Here is a 27,668-nt window from a genome sequence, read left to right as displayed (position 1 = left end):
CTTTTGTTTGTGGATTTTTTTTTTCATTTCTTTTGTTTTTGTGGGTTTTGTTTTTACTGACACTTTGTTTTTCTTCTTTATTTTGATAAGTAGGTTTGTTAACTTTCTTTGTGGTTACTTTGAAATTTACCCTTATCTTCCTAGGCTTGAACGAGTCTATTATTACTTGGTTTTGCCTTGCCTTCCTCTCCATTAGAAGGTTCTATACCTACACGGTTTATTCCCTTTTGTTGTTCTGATGTTGTAATTTGCAGATTAACCTCTCTGATTCCCTGTTGTAATTCTTTTGGTTTCTCATAGTCCTTGAGAGTTCATTTCCTAGGTTAGTAGGCTGGTATGATCCTGTGTCCTATATTCAGCCTGTGTTCTGATGTTGTGTGTTCTCAGATTGAAAGACTCCCTTTAATAATTCTTGTAAGTTTGGTTTAGTTTTTGCATAGTCCCTTAATTTCTGTTTATCTGGAAATGACAAATTCATGGAAAAGGTAGACAAATTCATGGAAAAGGCAGACAAAAAAATAGAAGAATTCAGGAAAATAATACTGGAAACTCATCTGGTATTTTATTTTGGAAGTCTACTGGAATCATCCTGTCCTGTTTTTTATATGTTTTGATATTGTCTGCTATCTTCTGGACATTCAGTAGTTATTTTCCTCATTTATTGATTGTAGATTTGTTTTTTGTTTTTTTTTTGTCCTGCTTTTTTGTTTTATTTGGTTATGTCTGAGCAGGCAGGCTGTGCACTCTTTGCTGTTTTCTCGCCTGTATGCATGATACTTTTCACCTCCTTGTCCAATGTACAGGTCAGTCTCTCAGGTATGATACAGCAGGGCAGGTCCAGTTGAAGGGGAGTTGCTGTGAAGGGTTGTTTGTGGCCCATAGTAGGGCCAACAAGTTTGGCCTGGAATCAGTGCTGGGCAGGTTCCAGTAGGCCATGCCTGTGTTGCTTGTCGGTGTAATGTTCAGTGCACGGTGCAGGTAGGCAGTAAGGAGGGAGTAGACTATGATGTGTGGAGCTTAGATGGGTATGGGAAAGAGGAGAGAGAGCAGAAACAGGAGCCAAAAACATACAAACAAACAAAAAAGAGTGCTAAGGGAGCTTGCCATTGGAGTGGAGAGATGAGAGACTGAGAAATGGAGAAAAGCAAAAAGGAAAAAAAAAGAAAAACAGTAAAAGAAAAAAATGAATAAATAAAAATTAGAAAAAAAAAGAAAGAAAAGTCCCTCAAGGATCCCACCAGTGTTGCTGCAAGTACTGGGGAAGTTGCTTCCAGGCCATGAAGTACAGTACAGCCTGGCTAAAAGGGATAGTGGTGTCACACAGTGCCACGTATTCAGGAGATAGGAAGAGAAGTTAAGTATAGAGAGCCAAAAAACTGAGAAATGAAGAAAGACCGAAAGGGGGAAAGAGAGAGAAGAAAACAAAACAAAGAAACAAACAAAAAGAAAAAAGAAATGCCCCCAGGGATTGCACTGCTCAGAGTAAGGGAGTAGCTACCAAGCTGCACAGTTCTGTCTGGCTAGAAGTGGCTCCCACGCTGAGAAAAGAAAAAGAAAGCAACAAAACAAACAAATCAAAACAGAACAAATCAGAGTAAACAAACAAACAAACAAAGCCCCAGGGGTCCCATCAGCATGGTGGCACAGGCTGGGTAGCAGTTTCACAGTCGAGCGGTGTTTTGCAGCCTTTCCGGAAGAAGCAAAGATGACACACGTAGCCAAGTATTTGAGCAAAAGGAGGAGGTGGTGAGAGGTATGGAAGAAATCTAAAGAAGCAGAAAAAAGCAACACCAGCAGCCAACAAATGGCACTCAGGGAACTGGCCAGTGCAGGCAGGTAGAATCCAAACAGCACCGCGGTGAAACCTGTGCTTCCTGGCCAAGAGACTCTGGCCACAGGAAGTAGAAGAAGCTGAGTAGGGATGAAAAAGGGTGGGCTGAGGGAAAGCGTATATCACTGGTTACCGGTTGTTCTGTCTCCTGCTGGAAGCTCCGTGAAGCTGCTTTCTTGTACCCCCTGTTCATCCATCTCTGACAGGAGTCCAAGACAGTGGATCTGTGCTGCATTAACTGATAGGAGACCTCTGTATGTATCTCTCCTCACTGTCTGTTCTCTGTCAGTTTCTTATTCCATTTGGTGCTTGACTGAGTTCTTTATCTCTTCATTTGATGTTTAGGGTTTCAGGACTTACGTGTGTCTCTGACTTAGTTTTTCAGATCTTTGCTGTGGAGGGACAGCGTGATGCTTCTATCTATAGCGCCATGTTGCACGGAAGTCCCATTTTCATATTTTTAAATGTAGATTTTCATTTAATCATTAAATAAATTCTATAGTTTATTAAATCAAAGTACAGTAAAACATATTAATTTGCTTACTAATTGGCTGTGAAGTTTTCTTATTGTCAAAAAGTAGAAGGATAGCTTTTTCATTTCATATATACCAAAACAACAAACTCATTGCCATGGAGTCAATTCTGATTAATAGGGACTCTAAAGGACAGAGTAAAACTGCCCCATAGGGTTCCCAAGGCTGTAATCTTTATGGAAGTAGAAAGCCACATGTTTTTCAGCAGAGTGGCTGATGGGTTTGAACCATCAACTTTTAGGTTAGCAGCTGAGAACTTAACCACTACACCACCAGGTCTCCTCATATATATATATATATATATATATATATATATATATTCTAAGATGGCTGTAAATTGTATTATTAAGGCAAGCAGACAATTATATTCTAAGCTACCAGCAGAGAAAGTCTGCATTATTTTTAAAATTTCATGCTTAAAATATGACACTCCCAGTTTTCAGGAACTGATGCAAAAACAGTACTTTGGAAATAGTTAGGACATTTGATTTTACTTTGGATAATGCCTTGGGTAGTTATTTGATATGCTTTTGTCTAATAGATGGAAGAAATGTAGATAGTGGAGAATAACAAATAAGTAACAAACCTTAAAAGAAGGAAATGAACCCAGAAAAGAAGGAAAATATTTACTCCCTCAGCTAAAAGACTATTTCAATTCCAAAGAGTGGAAATGCTGCTTTTCTCTTTTTTTTTTTTTTTTAAACAGCTGGGTGCATGTATTTTCCTCCTGGGAATTCAATTTCTTTAATCAGCTTACATGGAACCTCTTTCTTCATAAGAGATTGTTAGATAAACCATTGCCTCCCTATTTTATATGTACTTCAATTATGTAGGGTCATTATTAAAAGACAGCTAGAATATTAAAAGGTGTTATTTTTCTCTATCTGCTATTCTACAAACAATAACTGAAAGGTCAAGCTATCATACCCAATCTTTCTTCAGACACAGGATATAAAATCAGGAAATGTTCCAGCACAGTGATACAACAGAAATTATCCCTTGAAGCCTAGAGTAAGTAACTAGAGAACGAAGTCCACAAACACAATTATGTCAGGTATGAGATGAGCTCAGGATTCACAACTATGTTTGTGATAAGCTAAACAGAATCATATGCATGAAGCCAGCTAAAATGGAAAAAGATTGAATCCAAACTTCCTAATTAGGCTATAAGAAAACACAGCTTCATCACTGGACTTATGACTTTGCTAGTTTTCAATCCTATTAATACGATATCCACTTTTTATAACAAATACTATTTGTAGTATCATTTTTTTGATTCTCCTATAATGAAAATTCTTACTTCCCTACATGCACATTTTTAAAAACATTAATAAAGTGTGTGCTTAATATGTGAAAGATCAGCCACAAGTACCTGAGAGCAGAAAAATCATCCCTCTCCTTAAATTTTTGATTTTCCAAAAATAACATGGAGAACCGCTGCTTGCCTCAGAGAAGCCTGCACCAGAGCAGAGCAGAGCAGACATAGTCTACCTATACTCTATCTTTAAAGTAGGTAGTCATTATTGTGTGACCCTGAGCTGGAAGGCATAAGGTTTAAGAATACAAAAACTCAATGTTTGTACCTCATCTACATACGGCTTTCATAAAAGAAAAACCTGCTACTGATAGGATTGCATACTCTTAAGTACTGCTGGTGAAAGATGTGTCCCAGATATGTCATGCTGAAAAGACACGTTAGAAGTATTCATTGCAGCAATCTATCAGTAGATAAAAATATCAGAATAGTTAACTATCACCATTCTCATACACATGCACTTAAGGTTTTACTTAAAGCTGAAGAGCGCCAAAAAATGGACATATTCCGTCTTTCACATTGACTCTAATAGAGATTTTAGTGGCTTCATAGTGAAACTCTACAATGCCAAGAACAAAGATAAAATCTTAAAAGCTGACATAGAAAGACAATCGATTAACACCAAAATAATAACAATCAAGCAGGCAACAGACAGTAACAATAGAAGCCATGAAACCACGGGTTAATACTTTTCAATTGTTGAGGAAAAGTGAAAACTTGCTCCTGCTTATGCCATCGTCTTCCCATAACTTCCCTATTTGTAAGTCTGTAAGTGTATAGAGAGGCTTCTGTTACTTGGTTAAGGCCACATAAAATATTCATGGTTAAGGCAAGTCTTCTAACGTCATGTTCAGTTCTCTTTCCAAAACATCCGGGCAGTATTTAACAGGGACTGTTCACCTAGCATCCATTTCTACAACTACTCTTAGAATAATTCTAATATGACTTTCAACAGCAATCTATCCTCCTTATCATGTTCCAATGCTGTCATTTCTGTGGCTGAAATCATGGAATGTGTAGATTCTCTGTCTCCTCCCACTTTGGTTCCTATGCAACAGTGTGACTTGCTCATCTTCCACAGCCGTCTCTATGGGTAGCTAGACAAAGCCGCCATTGTTCACAACATTCCCCTTTGGGAGTTGCCTTCAGAAAGCCAAATTCTTGCTAGTGAGAAAACCAGTCTATTAGTTTAGAGTTAAGCTTCACTTTTTTGATGAAAAATGGCATTGGCATCATTCAGCCTGACCACCTCCCTTATTCATCAGATGTTTCCTAAATTTCAATCTATCCTCAGAGGCCAAAACTTTGCCACCACTGAGTACATTCAAGCACATTTATTGCAGGCTCTGCAGGCATGACATTAAGGGCATTCCAGCAGCCATTAATGAGAATACTCTGAATGTGTAATAACAATAAAAACAATGGCTTATATGTGTTGAGTGGCACTTTGCATGCTTTGTCTAATTTAATCCTCACAAGAATTCAATAAGGTAGGGTTTAGGTCTACTTGTTTAGACATCAAGAAGCACCATCTGATCAGACACAATGGCCCTTACATCATAAAGTGCAAAAGCTATACATAAAACATGCTTTAAACAGCTAATGCCTCCTCTGCAAAAGCCATCACCTTCTCAGAGGGTGAATCAGTTAGGATTCTGGTCCAATTTAGTTTGTTCCACACATTTTCAAGCCTATTGGTGTTGTGCCATACGATCCTGTATCAGTTGGATTTTTATTGCATTTTCAGTATGTGCATAGTGTCTGGAATGGAAATAAGTACATTTTTGGCTTCTGATAAATTCAAGTAAGACATTTCCACCCTAAGCCTAGCTCTATGGCTTCTATGGTACCCTTTAACATAGAAGGACATAAGAAACTACATTTCAGACTTGCCTTTAGCTTTGTTTTTCTCCCATCAGAGATTAGTGTAAGGAGGTAAGAAATGAAAATTTAATCCAAGAATCCATTCTAAAGGAGCAATTTGAAGATTCAAAATTTGGCACCAGATATCACTATATATATCACTATCACTGTATCTACTATATATAAATATCACCATATATACTTAAAACCCTGTTTCTTGAGAACCATGTCTGCAAGTGTGATCACCTCCTTGTTTTGAGCTCCTCCTTTACACTGACAGAATCACAGATGAAGGCAGCCATGTGAGAGCTGCTATGACCAGAAGGAAGATCCCCAGCTCATCCCAAACAAGACACCCTGTGTCACAACTCTTGGGACTTCATCTGGGACATGGGCTGTAAACCATTCTACTACTTCCTGGAGGCCAAAAGGCTGAGCCTCATAATCCAGCTCTCTCCTGGCCATCTCTAGGCTAACATAATGTGTGACATCAGTTTTGTAAACTTCAGTGCAGGTGAGGAAGGGCTGGAAGTTGTACAGCCAACAAAAATGAAGTGAACCATCTCTGTTAGGAAAGCCAGGCAATAGATGAGGGTAAATACCAGGTGGGTAGATAGGAATGTGTGGCCCAGGCCCTCAACCGAAGGTCAGAAGAACTTGGAGTTGTTCTCAAGTCTGCCATCTGAGATGAAGTAGGGCTGCCTGAGGCGACATGGCCCCTGTCAGCTTTCAGGACCTCTGAGGGCAGAATGTGAGCTTGCACAAAGTTATCCACATGAACAAATTCAACTAGGCTTCCGGGGTCCCCATACACAAACTTGAACAGGTCCCTCTCAATGTACCTCATGATCCTGGGAAAGTGACTTTGTCTTCCGGGCCCATAGATGCCAGCTGGTCTCAGGATACTGGTTCTCAGGATGCCACCACTCCCTTCTAGGGCTGTACCATTTGCCTCCAACACCTTCTCTGCGATCGACTTGGTTTAAGAGTAGTGATCAGGATGGAGGTGAAGAGGTATGCAAGGCAGAGATTTGTCTCCATTTCTGATAGCTTGCCCTCCAAATGCGACATTGAATGTGCTTGTGTAAACTAACCTCAGCACCCCTCAGCATCCCTGCAGGCCTTCAGGATGTTGTCTGTGCCCCCGAAATTGATGTCTTCTTTCAGCTTCTGATTCAATTGCTCTGGCCTCGACATACCATAAGCATCATTGTGAAATACACAGGTGACATCCACACCCTGCAAGGCTTTCTCGACATCAGAGAGGTGGTGGATATCTCCATGTACAAACTTGATTCCTTCCTGAATGGTCTGAATGGGGCTGCTAATGTCAAACAGAATCACACGGACTCTCTGCTGCTTCAGAGCACAGCCTAGGTGGAAACCAACATAGCAACCTCCTCTTGTAATGAGGACAGTTTCCTTTGGAGATTTTTGTATGCCATTTATGACAGTCGAAAGATATAACTGGACCTGCCACTGGGTTCGTTAGGTGGGGTCACCCTCAGCTGCCCTCCACGAGACCGAGACCCCCTTGGCGAATGGCAGTGATGCCCCCACATCAGGCCATGATGCTCCTGCCAGGACAGACAGGGAGGCCCAAGCCTCACACCAAAAAGTGGATTTTTTAATTGAATACTTTATTTTCAGATAATTTTACAACAACATGAAGTTGTAAGAAATAATACTGAGAGATCCTGTGTTTCCCCCACTGATAGCATTATACAAAAAAATAGTACTATGACACATCTGGGATGTTGACATTGATACTGTGATAGTTAAGAGCCAACTTGGCTAGGCCATGATTCTCAGTGGTTTGGCAGATATTATGTAATCATCTTCCATTTTATGATCTGAAGTAGGCAGCCAATCAGTTGAAAGGGATGTTACCTTAGGGGTGTGGCCTGCATCCAATACATATGAATGTCCTGGCAAAGCTCTCTATCTCTGGATCTTGCATCTGACTCGTCAACCTCTGACCTCTGGTTCTTGGGACTTGAGCCACTAGCCTGCCATCTGACCTGCAGGTTTTGGGATTTGTCAGATCCCACAACTCCATGAGCCAGCAGCCTTCCACATGACCTGCAGATTTTGGATTTGTCAGCCCCTGGTACTATGCGAGTCAGGAGAAGCCTCCAGCCTGACTCCTGACTGACAGGTTTGGGACTTGCAAGCCTCCAAAACTACATGAACCATTTCCTTGAAATAAATATCCCTCTGTATATTTCTATATATACTTCACTGGTTTTGATGCTCTATACAACCAACCCTAAGATATTTAGTACCGAGAGTGGTTCCAGAGGAACAAAATTGTAAGGATGAGTTTTCTGAATTAGTTCTCAAGTCTAGATGAAGGCTTTAATGACTCTGCCTCTAGTAGTAAAGAGGGCTCCGCTAATCCATGGAGTAAGGTGGCAACAGAAATATGCATAATATCGCCACCGTTGGATAAAATATTTGTGAGAGACGAGGCTCTGGATGATTGCCTATTTGATACTTTTCTACAATTTTGTCAGAACAAGAAGTATAAGGAAGCTGGTTATTTGTTCCTACTTTTGCTAGACAAAGTGGTGAAAGAGGAATGAGCTCAAGCCTTCAGAGTAACAGCTCCAGTGCTGTGTCAAAGACCTGAGAATGACCACATATACCCTGAAAGAAAGCCTTATTTCTCGTAGAAACAGAGCTGATACAGTCAAAAACCAAACCCAGAGTCTTATTGTAAGAGTGGCTGAATTACAATGCCAATGGAATTTCCAACCTCAAAAGGTTTCTGAAGGTAAAGTGAGGACATTGATTGGGAAGACATATGTCCTGAAATGGGATAGAGAAATATGGGCAGATAATGAGGAAGCTGAGGACACAGAGCCCCTAAATTCTGCTGAATCACTTCTGTCAACAGAACCAGGCCTCTTACTCTCATCTGAAGAGATTACTCCATCTTTGTGTGCTAAGCCACCTTCCCCAGTAAAACCATTATCCCTTCAACCCCCGTTTGATGAGATTAACCCAGCTGTGTCTGAGGAGCCTTTGTCTGAGATACTGTCTGGGGTGGCATCTGAGGCATTGTCTGGGGGCATCAATTGAGGCAGATGCCTAACTAGACATTGTTGAATGTCCCCAGGACATACCCCCACCACCCATTTTTGCTTCTAGGCCTATAACTAGACTTAAGTCCCATGGAGCCCCAAGAGGTAAAGTACAAAGGGTGACCCATGAGGAGTTACACTACAATCTAAAAGAACTACTTGATTTTTCTAATATACACAAACAGAAACCTAGGGAATATGTGTAAGAATGGCTATTAAGGGCATGGGATAATGGTACAAGGAACATAAAGTTGTATCAGTCTGAGTTTATTCATATGGGCCGGTTAAGCAGATTCTTCATTCAATATTTTAGCTCCAGAGATTAAAAGGATCTGCTAGTCTATTTGGTCGGTTCACTGAAGCATGGATTAAGCAGTGGCCTACACTAAATCAGTTTGAGAAGTCAGAACTGCCTTGGTATCCTGTAGAAGTAGGTATCCAAAGACTTAGAGAAATTGGCATATTAAAGTGTATTTAGCAGATTGGACTCACAGACCCATCAATGAAGCACCTAGAGGGCTCATTTTCTACCACAACAGTGAGGAACAAATTTGTGAAGGAGCCCCAGCATCGTGAAGACTGCTTTGATTAATATTTTATGTAAGTCAGATTTGAAAGTGGGATCTACCCTAACTGAATTAAGATATCTAACTTCAGTGGGACTGATTGGACCCGGTGGTGGTAGGGGACAAGAGGCAGCACTTTGTCACCAAAGACAAGGTGGGCATGGTTACCATAATGGACAGTAGAACCAAAGCAGTAATTAGAATAGTCTGACTAGAATGGACTTATCACATTGGCTACTTAGACATGATGTCCCAGAGAGTGAAATAGATGGGAAATCTACATATTTACTTGATTTATACAAGTGGAAGAATTATAGGTCATGTGAATGGCAGCCTTACTTGGATCACCAGAATAGAGAATCACAGCCCCTCAATCAATTCCCAGACTTGAGCCACTTTACAGACCCACAACCCCTTGAATGAAGGGAAGGTCGGGTCTCCTTGAGGAAGATCCCCACTGCACTGCCAAAATTGTATGCTGTTAATCTTTCTCCCAGCATTCCCCAAAGGGAACTACTGCCTTTTACAAGAGTGACAGTTCTTTGGGGAAAAGGAAATAATCAGATTTTTCAGGAATTACTGGACCTTGGCTTCTAACCAGAAGGTCAGCTGTTTGAATCCACCAGCTGCTCCTTGGAAACCCTATGGGGCAGTTCTACTCTATCCTATAGGGTCGCTATGAGTCAGAATTGACTTGATGGAAATGGACTTGTTTTTAGTTGGTTTTTTGGGGCTCTCATCTAACAATAATTCCAGGAGACTCAAAACATCACTGTGGCCTGCTAGTCAGAGTACAGGCATATGGATCAGGTTATTAATGGAGTCTTAGCTCAGTTCTGTCTCACAGTGTTCAAGTGGGTCTCCAAACCCAACCTGTAGTGATTCCCCAGTTCCAGAATGCAAAATTTGAATACACATACTCAGAAAATGGCAGAACTTCCACATTGGATGCCTGACGTGTAGAGTAAGGGCTATTTTGGTAACAAAAATTCAAGTGGAAGCCACTAAAATTGCCCTTACCTAGGGAAATAGTAAACCAAAAGCAATACTGCCTTCCTGGAGGGATTGCAGGGATTAGTGCCACCAGGAAGGGCTTTAAGGATGCAGGGGTGGTGATTCCTACCACATACCCATTAAACTAGCCTATTTAGCCTGTGCAAAGAGAAAAAGATAGATCATGGATAATGACAGTGGATCATTGTAAATTTAACCAGGTGGTGACTCCAGTTGCAGCTGCTGTTCCAGATGTGGTTTCCTATCTTGAGCAAACTAATACATTTCCTGGTACCTGGTATGCAGCTAGTAATCTGGTCAATGCCTTTTTCTTCATTCTGACTTAGAGGGATCATTAGAAGCAGTTTGCATTTAGCTAACAAGGCCATCAATACACCTTCACTGTTCTATCTCAAGGGCATATCAACTCTCCAGCCCTATGTTCCTCAGGGACATTGATCACCTTTCTTTTCCACATAACGTTACACTGGTCCACTACATTGATGACATTATGCTGATTGGACCTAGTAAGGAAGAGTATCAATACCTCTAGACTTATTGGTAAAACATTTGCATGCTAGAGGGTGGGAGATTAATCCCACAAAAATTTAGGCATCTTCCACCTCAGTGACATTTCTAGGGGTCCAGTGGTTTGGGGCATGTCGAGAGAGATATTCCTTCTAAAGTGGAGGATATCTTGTTACATCTGGCCCTTCCCACAACTAAAAAGGAGGCACAATGCTTGGTGGGCATCTTTGGATTTTGGAGGCAACATATTCCTCATATGGGTGTGCTACTCTGGCCTGTTTATCAAGTGACTCGAAAAGCTGCTAGTTTTGAATGGGGCCCAGATCAAGAGAAGGTTCTGCAAGAGGTTCAGGTTGCTGTTCAAGCTGCTCTGCTACTTGGGTCCATATGACTCTGCTGATTCAATGGTTCTTAAAAGTGTCAGCTGCAGATAGAGATGCTGTTTAGAGTTTGGCAGGCCCCTAGTGGTGAATCACAGTGAAAAACCTTAGGATTTTGGAGCAAAGCTCTGCCATCCTCTGCAGGTAACTACTCTCCTTTTAAAAAACACCTTTTGGCTTCTTATTGGGCCTTAGTAGAGACTGAATGCTTGACTACAGGCTCCCAAGTCACCATGAGGCCTGAGTTACCCATCATGAACTGGGTTTTCTCTAACCCACAGAGTCATAAAGTCAGAAGTGCACAGCGCTATTTTATCATTAAATTGAAGTGGTACATACAAGATTGGTCTCAAACAGGACCTGAAGGCAAGAGAAACATAAATTACATGAGAAAGTGACCTGTCTTAGTTATCTAGTGTTGCTATAACAGAAATACTGCAAGTGGATGGCTTTAACAAAGATAAATTTATTCTCTCACAGTCTAGAGGCTAAAAGTTTGAATTCAGGGCACCAGCTCCAGGGGAAGGGTTTCTCTGTCTGCTCTGGGGGAAGATCCTTGTCACCAACCTTCCCTTGGTATAAGAGCTTCTCAGTGCAGACACCCTGGGTCCAATGGACATGCTATGCTCTCGCTGTTTCTTTCTTGATGCTATGAGGTCCCCCTGTCTCTCTGTTTGCTTCTCTCTTTTATATCTCAAAAGAGATTGTCTTAAGGTAAAACCTTATCTTGTAGATTGACTCTTTCCTCATTAAAATAGCTGCCTCTAATCCCACCTCATTAACATCATAGAGGCAGGATTTACAACACATAGGAAAAGCACATCAGATGACAAAATGGTGGACAATCACACAATACTGGGAATCATGGCCTAGCCAAGTTGACACATATTTTTGGAGACCACAATTCAATCCATAACATGGTCCAAATGCCCATGATCCCCATTTCTGTCACATTTTCTCCCTTCCTCCAATATGCACCTGAGGTCTCATTGGGACTGCCTCAGGATCAGTTGACTGAGGAACAGATGGTTCTGCACAATATGCAGACAGCACTTGGAAGTGAACAGTGGCAGCACTGCAGCCCCTTTCTGGGACCTCCCTGAAGGACAATGGTGAAGGGAAATCCTCCCAATGGGTAGAACTTCAAGCAGTGCAACTCGTTGTTCATTTTGCTTGCAAAGAGACATGGCCAGAATTGCAACTGTATGCTGATTCATGAGTGTGGCCAATGTTTGGCTGGATGGTCAGGGACTTGGAAAGAACATTGGAAATTGTTGACAAGGGGGTATGGGGAATAAACATATGGATACACCTCTCTGAATGGGCCAGAGAAGTGAAGATATCTGTGTCTCATGTGAATTCTCACAAAAGAATGACCTTGGCAGAGGAGTATTTAACAATCAAGTGGATAGGATGACCAGTAAGTGAATACCAGTAAGACTGTTTCTCTAACCACTATTGTCATTGCCTTATGGGTTCATGTACAAAGTGGCCATGGTGGCAGGAATGGAGGTTATGCATGGGTCACACTAGTTGTATCATGTTAGGTGCAACTGTGACTTTATAACTGTCTTTATTTAGAGACTATTTATTATTTAAGGAGATGAGTACAGTTACCAAGCTGACATGAGTTGGACTGTGATGGTTAAGTTTATGTGTCAACTTGACTAGGCCGTGATTCTCAGTGGTTTGGCGGATATTATGTAATTATCCTCAATTTTTTGATCTGATGTGAGCAACCAACAAGTTGAAATGGGAGTTTCCTTGGGTGTGTGGCCTGCATTCAATATAGATGGACGTTCTGGCAAAGCTTTCTCTCTCTTGAACCTGAATCCAACTAGTCATCTTCTGACATTCGGTACTTCGGACGTGAGCCAGCATTCTGCTGCCTGACCTGTAGATTTTGGGTTTGTCATCCCCTGCAACCACGTGAGTCAGAAGAAGCCTCCAGACTGACGCCTGACCCGTGGATTTCGGACTTGCCAGCTTTCACAACTGTGTGAGTCATTTCCTTGAAATAAATCTCTGTAGGTATATTTTATATATATGCTTCACTGATTTTGTTCCTCTAAGAACCAGCCTAAGGCAAACACAAACCAACAATCTTGTTTAGCTTTCCTCAGTTTTATGTGCACTTGTTTGTTTATGAGTGTGTGTTTAGTTCTATGTAATTTTATCACATGTGTATGTTCATGTATTCTGGGTATCCACCAGCATAATCAAGACAGAGAAAAGTTTCATCACCATAGGATCCTTCATGTTGCCCTTCTCTATGTCAACCAAAAATCTCTGGAATTTTGGTAGGAGTTGCATTAAACCTATAGATTACTTTGGGATAATTAACATCTTCACTATGGCAAGTCTTCCAATCCTCGATAACAGTTAATCTCTCCATTTATTTAGGTGTTTGGTTTCTTTCAGCAATATTTTGTAATTTTCATTATAAGGATCCTGCATATGTTTTAAGTTTATAGCTCAGTATTTCATGTCTTTGAAGTGATTATGAATGATACTGTTTTTAATTTTGGTTATCACATGATCATTGTTGTGTGCTGATCTTTTATCCTAAGAACTTGCTGAACTCACTTATTAGTTTTAGGAGATTTTTATAAATTTGGGGGTATTTTCTATGCACACAATCATGTTGCTACAAATAGAGATAATTTTATTTCCTCTTTTACCATCTGTAAATCTTTTGTTTCTTTTTCTTATTTTATTGAGGTGGCTAGAACTTCTAGTACGGTGGTGAGTAAGTGTGATGAGACAGTCTTACCTAATTACTCATCTTAAGGGGAAAAATGTATTCTTTCACAATGGAGTATGATGTGAGCTGTAGGCACCCTGGTGGCACAGTGGTTGAGAGCTACTGCAAGCTATGGCTGCTAATCAAAAAGTCTACAATTTCTCCAACAGTGGCTCCTTGGAAACCCTACGCGGCAGTTCTACTCTGTCCTATAGGGTCGCCATGAGTCAGAATTGACTCAATGGAAATGAGTTTTTTTTTTTTTTTTGGTTTATGTCTTAGTTGTCTAGTGCTGTTATAATAGAAATACCATAAGTGAGTGGCTTTAACAAACAGAAATTTATTGTCTCACAATTTAGAAGGCTAGAAGTCTGAATTCAGGGTGATGGCTCTAGGGGAAGGCTTTGTCTCTCTGTCAGCTCTGGAGAAATGTCATTGCCTCTGAGTTTTTGCTCCTAAGCGATCTTCATGTGCCTTGTCATCAATCTTCCCCCATCTCTGCCCTTAGCCTGTGTTTAATCTCTTTTATATCTCAGAAGAGATTGACTCAAAATACCCTACACTAATCCAGCCTCATTAACATAACAAATACAGCCCATTCCCAAACAGGATTATAACCACAGGCATAGAGGTTAGGATTTACAACACATGTTTTGGGGGGACACATTTCAATCCATAACACCCTGTGTCAAGTAAAATAATTCTCTTTTCTTCTTACTACACTGAGTCTTTATCATGAGTGGGCATTGATTGATATGATCATATGATTTTTCTTCTTTGGCATATTGATATGACAGACTACACTAATTTATTTTTGAATGTTAAAATAGCCCTGTTGTTTTTGTTGATAGGTGCATAGCAACCCCATGTGACAGAGTAGAACTGCTCCATACCATAGGGTTTTCTAAGCTGTAAACTTTTCTAGGCCAGATCACCAGGTCTCTCTCCTGAGGAGCCGCTGTGTGGGTTCCAATCACCAACCATTCAGTTAACAGCTGAGCTGTTTAACTGTTGCACCATCAAAAAATAAAACCAAACTTCTTGCCATCAGGTCGATTCTGACTCATAGCAACTCTAAAGGACAGTGTAGAACTGCCGCACAGGGCTTTCAAGGCTGTAATCTTTACAGAAGCAAACCGTCACTTCTTTCTCCTGCAGATCGGCTAATGGGTTAGCAGCCCAGTGCTTAACCACTGTGCAACCTGGGATCCTTAAAATAACCCTACATAACTAAAATAAATTCCAGTTGTTCATATTGTATAATTATTTTTATTTATTTTTAGGCTCAGTTTGCTAGCATTTTGTTGAGGATTATGTCTATGTTCATGAAAGATATTGATCTGTGATTTTCTTTCTTTGTACTGTCTTTGCCTGGTTTTCATATAAGAGTAATACCAGTCTCATAAGATTAGTTGGGAACTGTTCCCTCCCCTTTTATATCCTGTGAGAGATTGTGTAAAATTAGTCTTAGCTCTTCTTTACATGTTTGATAAAATTTTCCAGGAAGCCGTCTAGGCCTGGAGATTTTTTTTCAAGAGCATTTCAATTACAATTTCAACTTGTTTAATAGTTATATTCTATTTGGGTTATCTGTTTCAGTTTGTTTGAGTTTTTTGGTAGTTTGTGGTTTTTGGGAATTTGTCTGTTTTTCTAAGTTGTCAAATTTATGATCATAAAATTATTTGTAGTATTTCTTTATTATCCTTTTACTGGCTGCAGAATCACTGGAACTATCCCGTTTCCTTCCTATTATTGGTGATTTACATCTTATATCTTTTAATCTTTGTCATTCTTGTTAGGTGTTTATCAATTTTATTGATAATTTTGAAGAATGAATTTTTTATTTCATTAATTTACTCCATTGTTTTCCAGTATTCAGCTTTATTTATTTCTGCTCTCATTTTTATTATTTTCTTCTTTATGCATTTTTGGGGCTTACTTTTCTCTTTTTAACTAATTTCTTTAGATATGGCATTAAATTATTGATTTGATACCTTTGCTCTTTTTTAGTGTAAGCAATTAATATAGTAAATTTCTCTTTCAATACTGCTTTACCTGTATCCCACAAATTTAGATTTGTGTACTTTCATTTTCATTCATTGTTATGTATTATTATGTATTACTTTATTTCCTTTGAGACTTCCTCTTTAAATTAGGGATTATTTAGAGGTGTGTTGTTTAATTTCCAAGTGTGTGAATATTTTTCTGTTGTCTTTCTGTTTATGATTTCTGATTTGATTCCATTTTGGACAGAGAACATGCTCCATATGATTTCAATTCTTTTAAAATTTTCTAAGGTTTGTTTTATGACAGGATTTGGTATATTTTGGTGAACGTCATATTTGAGTTAAACTAAACTAAAGAGATATGACAACTGAAGGAACATATTGTCCCAGGTTAGAAGGATCCAGAATGAAATGGATTCTTTGACAAGACACTAAGGATGCATGGGAATGTGATTTCTAGATTGGATGGTAGTGTTGCATCAACGTTGTTTTCCTGATTTGGATATTGTATTGTAATGCTGTAGGGCAGTGTCCTTATTTTTGAGATAGATACACAATGTATTTCAGTGTGATAAATACTATATCTACAACTCATTCTCAGATGGTTCAGAAAAAAATAATGATAACAGGTGAGTGTTTATGTGTGAGATACAGGATATTTTGCAGTGCTTTTGCAACTTCTCTATAAGTTTGAAATTACTTTATAGTAAATTATTATAAATGAGAAGTAAAGATAAATTAGAAATAGACCAACTTTCAAAGGGTTGATTCATCTTAATCCCTGAAAATTGATTGTGATTCTAATTGCTAGTTTCATTAGGCATTTGGTAGAAATAAATGAAAATTCTCTCTGCAGGAAAAAAAAAAATAGAAGCATTATTACAAGCCTCACATTATATCTATAACCAAATTTTCAAATACAGTCTCCAACAAACAATAGAAAATAACCAAGCATAAGAGGAGACAACACAACATGAATTAATTAAATATTCCTTGCATCATCTTGTGGAAGATTATACCTTCTTGTCTAGTTGATATTCAGCTTGGACATATGATGACCTTGAGTCAATAAAATGTGAATAAAAGTGATAAATACCAAGTTTTCAAGCAATAAAGGTATAATTGATCAGTTGTGGCAAAGACAAATGGTCTGCAAAGCTGAAAATATGTACTACCCGCATGGGGGGAAGAAAAGTTCTTCCCATATGCCCAGCATACAGTTTCCCTCGTTATTAACATCTTACATCACTATGATACATTTGTCACATACTAATGGATCATCATTGATTCATTATTGTAAGCTAAAGTCCATACTTTATTAGGATTTCCTTAATTTTTACATAATGCCCTTTTTTGTCCTAGGATACCACATTTAATTTAGCCAACATGTCTCTTTTTTACTTTTCTTGATTTTGACAGTTTTGAGGAATACTGTGTAAGGTATTTTGTGTACAATCCTTCAATTTGGGTTTTTCTGATAGTTTTTTCATGGTTAGACAATGGTTTTAGGTTTCTGAGGGCAGACTTGATGTAAAATGCCAGTTTCATCACATCATATTAAGGGTATATACTATCAGTATTACTTATTGTTGATGATGTTGACTTTGATTACCTAACTAGTGTTTGCCAAGTTTCTCCACTGTAGTTACCCTTCCTTCCCAATCACAGCCCTACATTTTCATACTTTTTTATTAAAAAACTTTCTATGTGTATCCCACCCTAAAGCTTGGGAGTTATAAATAATTAGTTGGAATTCTTCTGTACAGGATATTTGTTTATTCTCCCTTATTTAATTACTTACTGAATCATTTATTTATATCAGTATGGATTTATGGATATTTATCTTATACTTTGAGCTATAATCTAGCACCACATTATTTATTTTGATGTTCAAATTGCATTCCCAGGTATTTTAATCATATGAAGGAACTTTGTGTCATGTCTCAAATTATGAACAAAAACACACATGGGGTCATTATGAGTCAGAATTGACTCCACAACTAATAACAACAACAACACCCTCATAAACAAATGTTTATTGAGCACTTTCTAGTTTTGACATGATACCAATCATTCAGTCAATCAATAAACATTTATTAAGTGTTTTATGTATCTTGGCTGCCAACCAAAAGTTCAGCAGCTAGAATTCACCAACCATTCCTTGGAAACCTTATGGGGCAGTTTTACTCTGTCCTATATGGTCTCTGCGAGTAGGAATTGACTCAACAGCAATGGGTTTTGGAATGGGATGTATCTAGCATTGGACCTGTAGGCATTGTTCTAGAGGTCTAATTATTAGGAAATCTTTAAACATTGAGGTAACCATAAATGACTACCTTTCCTAGAGACACAGAATCAAAGTTACAGTGGTCATGCCTGTGTACCCCTTCTCATGATATTGTACATGGTCCTGACTGACTACAGCCTACATAAAGACTGTAAGCCCAGGTAAGGGAAAAATGTCAACAAATCTAAGCGGGGTTTCAGTTTTTATGTGAAATTTAGGCTAGAACCAGACCCCTCCCTTCTCATAGGCAGGTATAGAAATTTCATTGAAAGTTCTTGGAAAATGTGATTAGTCCAAATTTCAATCAACCAACTTAACATATTTTGTCCCCTAAGGGACATGTAAACAACATCAACTATGAGTTTTATAATGCATATAATGAGAAAGCTGTTATTATGTAGTAGAAAGGTAGGTAAAAAAATAATCATGCAAAAGTTAATACATAAAAAATACAATAAATAACGATTGTTGCCTTGAAGAGTTAAGATTCAGCTACCCATTCCCTGGCCCCAGCAAAATCTTAACATTTTCCAGGACTCTCCAGTTTTTGTATAATGCACACCTATGTTATATTTTTTTAAATAATAGCTTTAATTTTCAAAAATGGTAGCTGTTGAACAAGGCTCTGAGAAATTTCTGGACTTCTCTCCAAAAAGGCAGACAACAAATCATATTGCTTTCTCCCTAGTTTTGACTTTTTAGTGGAGGAGTTAAAAAGGTGAGTGTTGTAATACTGAAGACCCAGAGTGAGTCTGTCATGACTGTCTTAGAAAAAAAGTATTGATTGTTATAAGAATCCTAGTGCTGAAAAATCAATGCAATTCAGTAAAAAAGGGATATATACCTATACAAATTTGTCTAAAATTAAAAAAAAATCATTTTCTTATTTATTTGTGTATTTATTTATTTACTGACAATCACCACGGTCTTAAAACTTAAGTTTGCAGAGCTTGCATTCATTGCATGGTATGTAGGATAGAAGGAAATCTAAGAAAAAAGTATTTTAAATAAGCGGAAGGTGTATAAACGTGAATAAAGCTCATTGGAATTATTTATAAACATCTGAAAATCAATTGGTAGGCCCACAATTTATGTTAATTAATTTGTTCTGTCACAATTTTCATATGTGCATGAACTTTGAAAAAAAAATGTAGATATATATATATATGGAGCCCCAGCGGAGCAGTGGTTAAGAGCTTGGCTGCTAACCAAACGGTCAGCAGTTAGAATCCACCAGCCACTCCTTGGAAACTCTACGGGGCAGTTCTAATCCGTCCTGTAGGGTCACCATGAGTCGGAAATGACTTGAAGGCAACGGGTTTGGTTTTTGTTTATATATGTGTCTATGTGTGTGTTTGTGTGTGTGTGTGTATCTATCTCAAATCACTAAATAGAAAAAAAAGCAATGTTTAAATGAAGTTTGAAATGCTTGTTTATTTTTGTAAAACTGAGAGGCCAAAAAAGCATGCATCCTTATATCATTCTCACAGCTCATAACTTTCTACAATATTTGTAAGAAAACAATATAAAAAAGAAACATCAAAAGAAAAAAAAAAAGATTATAGCAGAAAAAGTAAGATTTCATTGCCCCTTTATCGGAAGAACTCACATAACCATGTAAAACTAACTCAGCAGATTTAATTCTCTGACTTGTCCCTTCACATGATTCCTGACTGGTTGATCTGATTAACTACTCTGCCACTGTACAGTAAAATTACTAGGATTTAATCAAAATGAGCAATTTATTGCCTGCCTGAGGAACAAGTGAGGCTTGGATAAAATTCAAGTTCTTAAATAACTGATAAACTTAAAAATGTCAATATAACTTTTTTATCTTCTGTGTTAATATTGATCTTTTAAAGTATTTTAACATTTGGGCCAAAGAACTTACAATACTTCCAATAAAACACAGTTTTTAAAACAGTCAGTGGTGAGCGTCTTTGTGTTCTATAAACTTTTTAATTTAAAGACAGAGGACAGCTTCAGTCTTCCATTTAGGCAAAGATAAATTCTAAATTCAGCTATTTTGCAGAAAGTGAAACAAAATCAGGAAGAAAATCATAGGTATAGATGATATTCTAAAAAACAATGAAAATAATATTTTCAATTTTCTTTTCTACCAATCTAGGAAAAAAGTGAGGCATGCTGAAAAGAATATTTATTCTCAGAAATGTTAAGACAAGGAAGCCCTTCAGATCTGGGTTTGTAATTTCAGTGTCGACCCTTTCATTTCCTGCTCATAGTGCGCATCAAAACTTTCATTCAGAGCTACTGTAAAGTGATTCTTCCAGTCTCCTACTATCCCTGTAACAAAGGAGAAATAACAATAAATATTAATTATGTCTTTGAGCCAGAATAATGAGATTTTCTAATATAAATCACCTTTATTAACACCTAATCAAATTTTATTCTTGCAACCTCAATGATTCTTTGTTTTACTTATATCATAAGTAATATACATATTTGAACTTGCAAAGATAGATTTGTCCTGATGGGCTAAAAAAACACAGCAAATTTAATTCTCTGACTTGCCCCTCTTATGATCTTTCACTTAATTTTTCTTTTCCAATTTTCCCTCAAATTTTGGGGTTCTCAATATGTGATCCATGTTTCACCCACTCTTAAGGTGTCAATACCAGGGTCAGGCTGGTAACTCTCAAATCCAGCTTTATGCCTCCATATTCAAGTACCTACATGACATTACCACCTGAATGGTACAGAAGCATTCCATATTCAACTACTTTCAAAATAAATGTATTTTCTTCCTACCAAATTGTGTTTTCTTTGTGTTGTTTTCCATAACTTGATTAATGGCAACACTGACTATCCAAAGCATAAAGTTTTACCCTCAGTTCCAACATATAACTCTTTATTTATATCCATGTGTTCTTCATATCCATTACCTCCTCTCCATTGCAGCTTCCACTGCCAGTTAGTGAAGCTCGTCAACATTTCGCACCTGAGTTATTACAATAATCTAGCAGGCCCTTCCGTTTCCTTTTCAACATACCCAAAACTCCCCTGGAAGAAGGAAGCCACTCACTTTTTTTAACTAGTCAGTGGTTTACCTGTAACCTATTTCAGGGAATCATAAACTTTCCTACTGAAACAACGCGGAAAGCAGGAGATAGAAAATGTAAACCCTGAGGGTCCGGTAGAGTATGAGGGAATAGCAGTAAACAGCCCTCTGCAAGCATGATAATTATTTTAACCCAGTGTTTTATCTTAAAAGTATGTATATGGGTATGTTGGTATAGGAGTCTGAGATAATGTTAGGAATGAATAATTAAAACATAGATAAATTGAGAATTAACTCTTTTTTTAGAGGTCCCATTTTCACCCAGTGGTAGATTTGTTATCACTATTATTTTAAAAATTCCCTGACATTCTTACTGACAATTTATTTGAAGCAATATGTTCTCTATTCTGTTTCTGCTTTCTTAATTATCAGTAAAACAGGATGTACTAATACTCTCCATATCCTACATGCCTTTGGATTTTATAAACTATTTCTCATCAGAACATGCCTCCTCCCAAATAGAATTTCACCTCACTGTACTTTGATATTTTTGCTAAGCAGACATCTATTTTAATTCCTTCTTTGCCACTTTGTCTTGAAAAGTTTCTGCCTCTTAGCCAAGGAAAAATTAACTACTTGTTCTAGATTTGTTTCTTCATTTTACCATGAGATACTAATAGAAGCTGTCTCCTGGGTTTCTGGTTAGAATTTAGAGACTATATATGTATATATAGCTTGCAAATTATGACTTGCCTTTCAAGCTTCAGGATAAGTTTAACTTTATTGCCCTTATAAATTCCCATATTAATCTACTGTACCATAGGTGTAGTCTTATAATTTTTTAATTTACTTACCTATCTGCTTCACAACACTGTGTCTTTGCATATAGTGTTAATATGTCTTTCTCTCTTTTTTCTTAATACATTGTAGAAACAACAACCACCATGATTAATTCGTTCTTAGGTTCCTTATTAATTTAAATATTGAAGAAACCTAAATGTAGTTCTTATTGACCAAATAGGCATTAAGAGAAAAAGATTGGACATAGATATATATACATACATATATGTACATGTATACATACCTATACATATATATACACACACACACTCCTATATATATATATATAACTGATACAGAACCAAAACACATAATTAGACTTAGTAAATGTTAGCAGAGCATAGCATTAGTGCTGGTGTGATTGCCAGTCATTCTTAACATAACATGCTGAATATACTAAAAAATCAATAATTATTAACAATTTAGTAGTAGTAGTATTTTATGCTTCTACAGAACTGGTTACTCCATAAAGAGAATGACCAAATATAAAATAGCACTGAAAAAAAAGATAAACTGGATCCTCATCCATGAATAGACCTCATCAGGTTTCTGTTTATAACCATTTCAATGTGTGACTCTCAATAGCAATAGACAAACCACATGACTTTCTCACCCTTTCTCATGAAGGCGGACACTTTGTGATCCATAAATTCTTTTGGTAATGTTGTGTAATTGGTAGCTGGATTTTTCTTCATCTCTTGGAATGAAGTATGATTCACAATCGTATTCACAAGCTCCTCTGATGGCTTCTTTCCCAGGAAATGAATCAATTTTATCACTTCTTTTCTGATATCCTAGCGAGGAAAAAAAATTAAAAAAACTTTGATGGCTAAATGGCTAACCTTAAATTGCTAACTAAAATTTAATTTGCTAAATGCAGATTGAATTACAATTGGATTAGAGAGAAAGACAAAATCTTTCCTTTACTTTTCTCTTTCTTTCTTTTTTTTAATTAATGTAGGAATTAGACTTCCCATGAGGAAAAACAGTAGAGAATGGTCTTGGGGAAATGGTAATTTTTTATCCTCTCTAAGCATAATTTTCATCACTCATAAAAAGGATGTAAAAGATATTTCAAAGATTGCTAGAAGAACTAAACTATTTACAGTACCAATTGTCACTTTTATTCTAATGTGCAGTTCCTTTTACTTAGAATGTTTTCCCAACTTCTCTGTCCTGCAAATTGCAGCTTGCTTTTCAAAGTTCATCTTAAGTTTAACTTTATTGCCTTCATAAATTCCCATATTAATCTACAGTACCGTAAGTGTAGTCTTGTAATTTTTTAATTTACCTGTCTACTTCACAAGGCTGTGTTTTTGCATATAGTGTTAATATGTCCTTCTCTCTTTTTTCTTAATACATTGTAGAAACACTGATAACTACGATTAATTCACTCTTACGGTCCTTATTAATTTAAATATTGAGGAAACTTAAATGTGGTTACTACTGACCAGTTAGGGATTAAGAGAAAAAGATGACATAAAAAACATTTTTTTTTTTTGCTTTTTTTTAAAATTGTGCTTTAAGTGAAAGTTATCAGTTGGAGCTAATTTCTCCTACAAAAATTTATACACATATTGTTATGTGCCATTAGTTGCAATCCCTATAATGTGACAGCACACTCCCCCTTTTGGCCCCAGGTTTCTAGTGTCCATTCAATCAGTTCCTGTCCCTTCCTGACTTCTCAACCTGCCTCTGGACAGGAGACCCCCATTTGGTCTCTTGTATCTGCTTGAACTAAGAAGTACACTCTTTACGAGTATTATTTTATGTTTTACAATCCAGTCTAATCTTTGCCTGAAGAGGGGGCTTCAGGAATGGTTTTAGTTCTGAGTTAACAGAGTGTCCAGGGACCATAGCTTCAGGGGTTCCTTCGACATAAAAAATTTTGTTGGAGGGGAATTTAGCCAATACATAATTTTTGTGTGCATTTTAAATTTCCTAAGTGCTTTCATTAGTGTAGTTACAGACAAAATAATTAGATAATATAATAATCTACAGATCATGGCCTCTTCCCTTACTCAAATTTTAGTGTGAATTCTATAGATAAATAATAACTCAGTTTCTAAAATATTAGTCAGAATTTCATTTTAAACGTCTTCATCTAAAAATCTCTACAATTATTTCAACACTATGATGATTTGAATAACTGTGAAAACATCTGAACAAGAAATACAGATCAGTTGCTTCCTTGGTGCTTACAAAGAATTAGAGAAAGAAGAGATATTTCATCTCAATAAAGACAGCCAGCATTTTTCCATATTTCTTTAAATTATAAAATATGTGCACATATGTATTTTAAAGAATAACAATCTGACATTCATTACTCAACTTAAGGAATAGAACACAGTTCTTCCAGTTTTCCCATTTGCAAGCTTCTAATTGCATCATTTTCATACTCAACTCCCATCACATTCCCACAAAAAATATCTACTCCAAAATTGAGATTATCATCCCTTTGCCTTACTTTATAGTTTTCAAACTTATATATACATCCCTCAAAAATATAGTTTGGTTTTACCCAATTTTGAAATGTATATGTGAGACCATATAACCACATTGAATGTATTTTTATTATTTTTGTCACTTGTGTTTATTTTCAATCAACAGTATTTTTTTCAAAATTCACCGTATTGATGTGTCTTTGAAATTTATGCCTTTTCATTACAATATAATATTTTATTGTAGAGTTGTACCATACATTAAGTATTCATCCTTCATTATATGTATATTTGGATTGTTTCCAATTTTTATGGTCATAGATAATGATGTTATGAACACTGTTATACGTATTACCTAATCTATACAAGTCAGAGTTTCTCTAGAATATATGTATATATAAGAGTGGGATTATCTTAAGGACTTCTGGGCAACATGGCACTATAGTCAGAAGTACCACACCATCCCTCAGAAGCAAAGATCAGAAAAACTAAGTCAAACAGAGTCACACGTCAATCCTGAAACCCTACGCATCAAATGAAGAGATAAAGAACTGAGCCAAGCACCGAATGGAATAAGAAACTGACCAAGAACAGAGAGTGAGGAAAGATACATGCAGAGGTCCCCTATCAGCTACCGCAGCATGGATCCGCCATCTTGGACTCCTATCAGAGATCAGCAAACAGTGAGAAAGCAGCTTCACAGAGCTTCCAGCAGGAGACAGAACAACCGGTAACCAGCAATATACGCTTTTCCACCCTCCACCTTTCTTCACCCCCACTTAGCCTCCTCTGCTTCCTGCAGCCACAGTCTCTTGGCCAAGAAGCACCCCAGTGTCTCTTGGATTCCAACTGCCCACACTGGCCGGCTCCCTGAGGGCCTTTTGTTGGATGCTGGTGTTGCTTTTTTTCCGCTTCTTTAGATTTCTTCCTTACCTCTCATCACCTCCTCCTCCTGTCTCTCAAATACCTAGCTTCATGCACCATCTTTGCTTTTTCCTGAAAGGCCATGAAACTCCGCTGGAATTTGAAACTGCTTTCGGGTCCGTGCTGTCACGATGGTAGGACCCCCGGGGCTTTTTTGTCTGTTTGTTTGTTTGCTCTGATTTATTCTGTTCTGATTTGTTCGTTTTTTTCCTTTTCCTTTTCTTGTCTTGGGAGCCCCTTCTAGCTGGGCAGTACCATGTGGCTTGGAAGCTACTCCCTTACTCTGAGCAGATGCACGGGGACATCCCTGGGGGCATTTCTTTTTTCTTCTTTCCTTTTTTTTTTGTTTATTTGTTTTGTTTTCTTCTCTCTCTTATTCCCTTTTTGTCTTTTTTCATTTCCAGTTTCTCGATTTATTCACTGTTTTTCCTTTACCCTTTTCCTCTTTTTTCATTTTTGTTTTTACTCATTTCTCAGTCTCTCATCTCTACACTCCAATAGCAAGCTCCCTTAGCACTCTTTTGTGTTTGTGTATATGCTTTTGGCTCCTGTTCCTCTCTCCTCTCTCTCATCTTTCCCATACCCATCTTAGCTCCACACATCACAATCTGCCCCCTCCTTCCTGCCTATCTGCACCATGCACTGAACATCACACTCCCAAGCAGCACAGACACGGCTTACTGGAACCTGCCCTGCACTGATTCCTGGCCCACCAGCCCTGGTACATGCCACAAACAACCCATCCCAGCAACTCCCCTTCAGCTGGACCTGCCCTGCTGTACCATACCTGAGTGACTGACACTGGAGAAGGAGGTGAAAAGTATCATGCCCACAAACAAGCGAACAACAAAGAACATGCAGCCCACCTGCTCAGACACAACCAAATAAAACAAAAAAGCAGGACAAAACAAACAAATCTATAATCAATAAACAAGGAAAATAACCATGGAGTGCCCCAAAGACAGCAGACAATATCAAAACATTTAAAAAAACAGGGCAGAATGGTTCCTGTAGGCATCCAAAATAAAACACCAGATGACCTTCCAGTAGAAGAAAAGGCACTAGACCTAACTGATAGGGAATTCAAATCTCTAATATTCAGAATTATCCAAGAGTTTAAGCAAAAAGCAGACAAAAATGAGAAAAAAATAGACAAATTCATGGAAAAGGCAGACAAATTCATAGAAAATACACACAAAAAAAATGGAAGAATTCAAGAAAATAATACAGGAACAAAATGCCAAAATAAGTTCACAAATGGAAAACATACAAAAACAACAATTAGAAATCCAAAAGATAAACAACAAGATTTCAGGAAAGGACAGTGTCATTGAAGGGCTGAGAAGCAGGTTTGAAACAATGGAAGACAGGACCAGCAAACTTGAAGACAAACACTTGGATACAACCCTGTTTGAGGAAAAAATCAGAAAAAAGAACAAAGAAAAATGAAGAAACCCTGAGAATTATGTGGGATATAATCAAAAGCAAAAATCTTCGAGTGATCAGAGTTCCAGAACGGGGAGAAAACAGAAAATACAGAAAGGATCATTGAAGAATTGCTGACAGAAAACTTCCCCAATATCATGAAAGATGAAAAGCTGACCATCCAAGCTCAAGGAACCCCATATAGGATAGACCCCAAAAGGCAATCACCAAGGCATATCATAATCACACTCGCTAAAACCAAAGACAAACAAATAATCTTGAATGCAGCTCGAGAAAAACAAAAAGTCACATACAAAGAAGAAACAATAAGACTAAGCTCAGATTATTCGGCAGAAAACATGCAGGCAAGAAGACATGGGATGACATATATAAAACCTTGAAAGGAAAAATTGTCAGCCAAGAATAATATATCCTGCAAAACTCTTGTTCACATATGATGGTGAAATTATGTAATTTCTAGATAAACAGAAATTAAGGGAATATGTAAAAACCAAACCAAACTTACAAGACTTATTAAAGGGAGTCCTTAAATCTGAGAACAAACATCAGCCCACAGGCTGAATATAGGACACAGGATTGTACTAGCCAGATACCAATCTAGGAAATGAAATCTTAAGGACTATGCAAAACCAAAAGAATTACAACAGGGAACCAGAGAGGTTAATCTGTAAATGACAACAGCATCAGAAAAATAAAAGAGGGAATAACAGTGTAGGTATAGAATCTTCTAATGGAGAGGAAGACAAGGTGATACCAAGTAATAATAGACTGGTTCAAATCTAGGAAGATAAGGGTAAATTCCAAGATAACCACAAGAAAGTTAACAAACCTACTCATCAAAATAAAGAAGAAAAACATAAAGTCTCA

The 27,668-nt window shown here is 37.7% G+C and overlaps 1 protein-coding gene and 1 pseudogene across 1 annotated transcript in view; both read right to left on the bottom strand.

Annotated features, from left to right (window-relative positions):
• Positions 1 to 5,810: 5,810 nt before the first annotated feature.
• Positions 5,811 to 10,524, bottom strand: LOC101351520 (short-chain dehydrogenase/reductase family 42E member 1-like; annotated as a pseudogene).
• A 75-nt stretch (positions 10,525 to 10,599) lies between these two features.
• LOC101351259 (estrogen sulfotransferase) overlaps positions 10,600 to 27,668 on the bottom strand; it is a 30,772-nt gene continuing 13,703 nt past the window's right edge. The window contains exons 5-6 of the mRNA XM_012557550.2: positions 22,604 to 22,784; positions 10,600 to 10,711 (exon numbers count right to left, since the gene is read on the bottom strand). Of these exons, the coding sequence (XP_012413004.2) occupies positions 10,600 to 10,711; positions 22,604 to 22,784 (293 nt within the window). The remainder of the gene's footprint in view (positions 10,712 to 22,603; positions 22,785 to 27,668) is intronic.

Source organism: Trichechus manatus, unplaced genomic scaffold (genome assembly GCF_000243295.1).
Source record: "Trichechus manatus latirostris isolate Lorelei unplaced genomic scaffold, TriManLat1.0 scaffold00108, whole genome shotgun sequence".
Taxonomy (NCBI): domain Eukaryota; kingdom Metazoa; phylum Chordata; class Mammalia; order Sirenia; family Trichechidae; genus Trichechus; species Trichechus manatus.
This window is presented reverse-complemented; position numbering and strand designations above follow the sequence as displayed.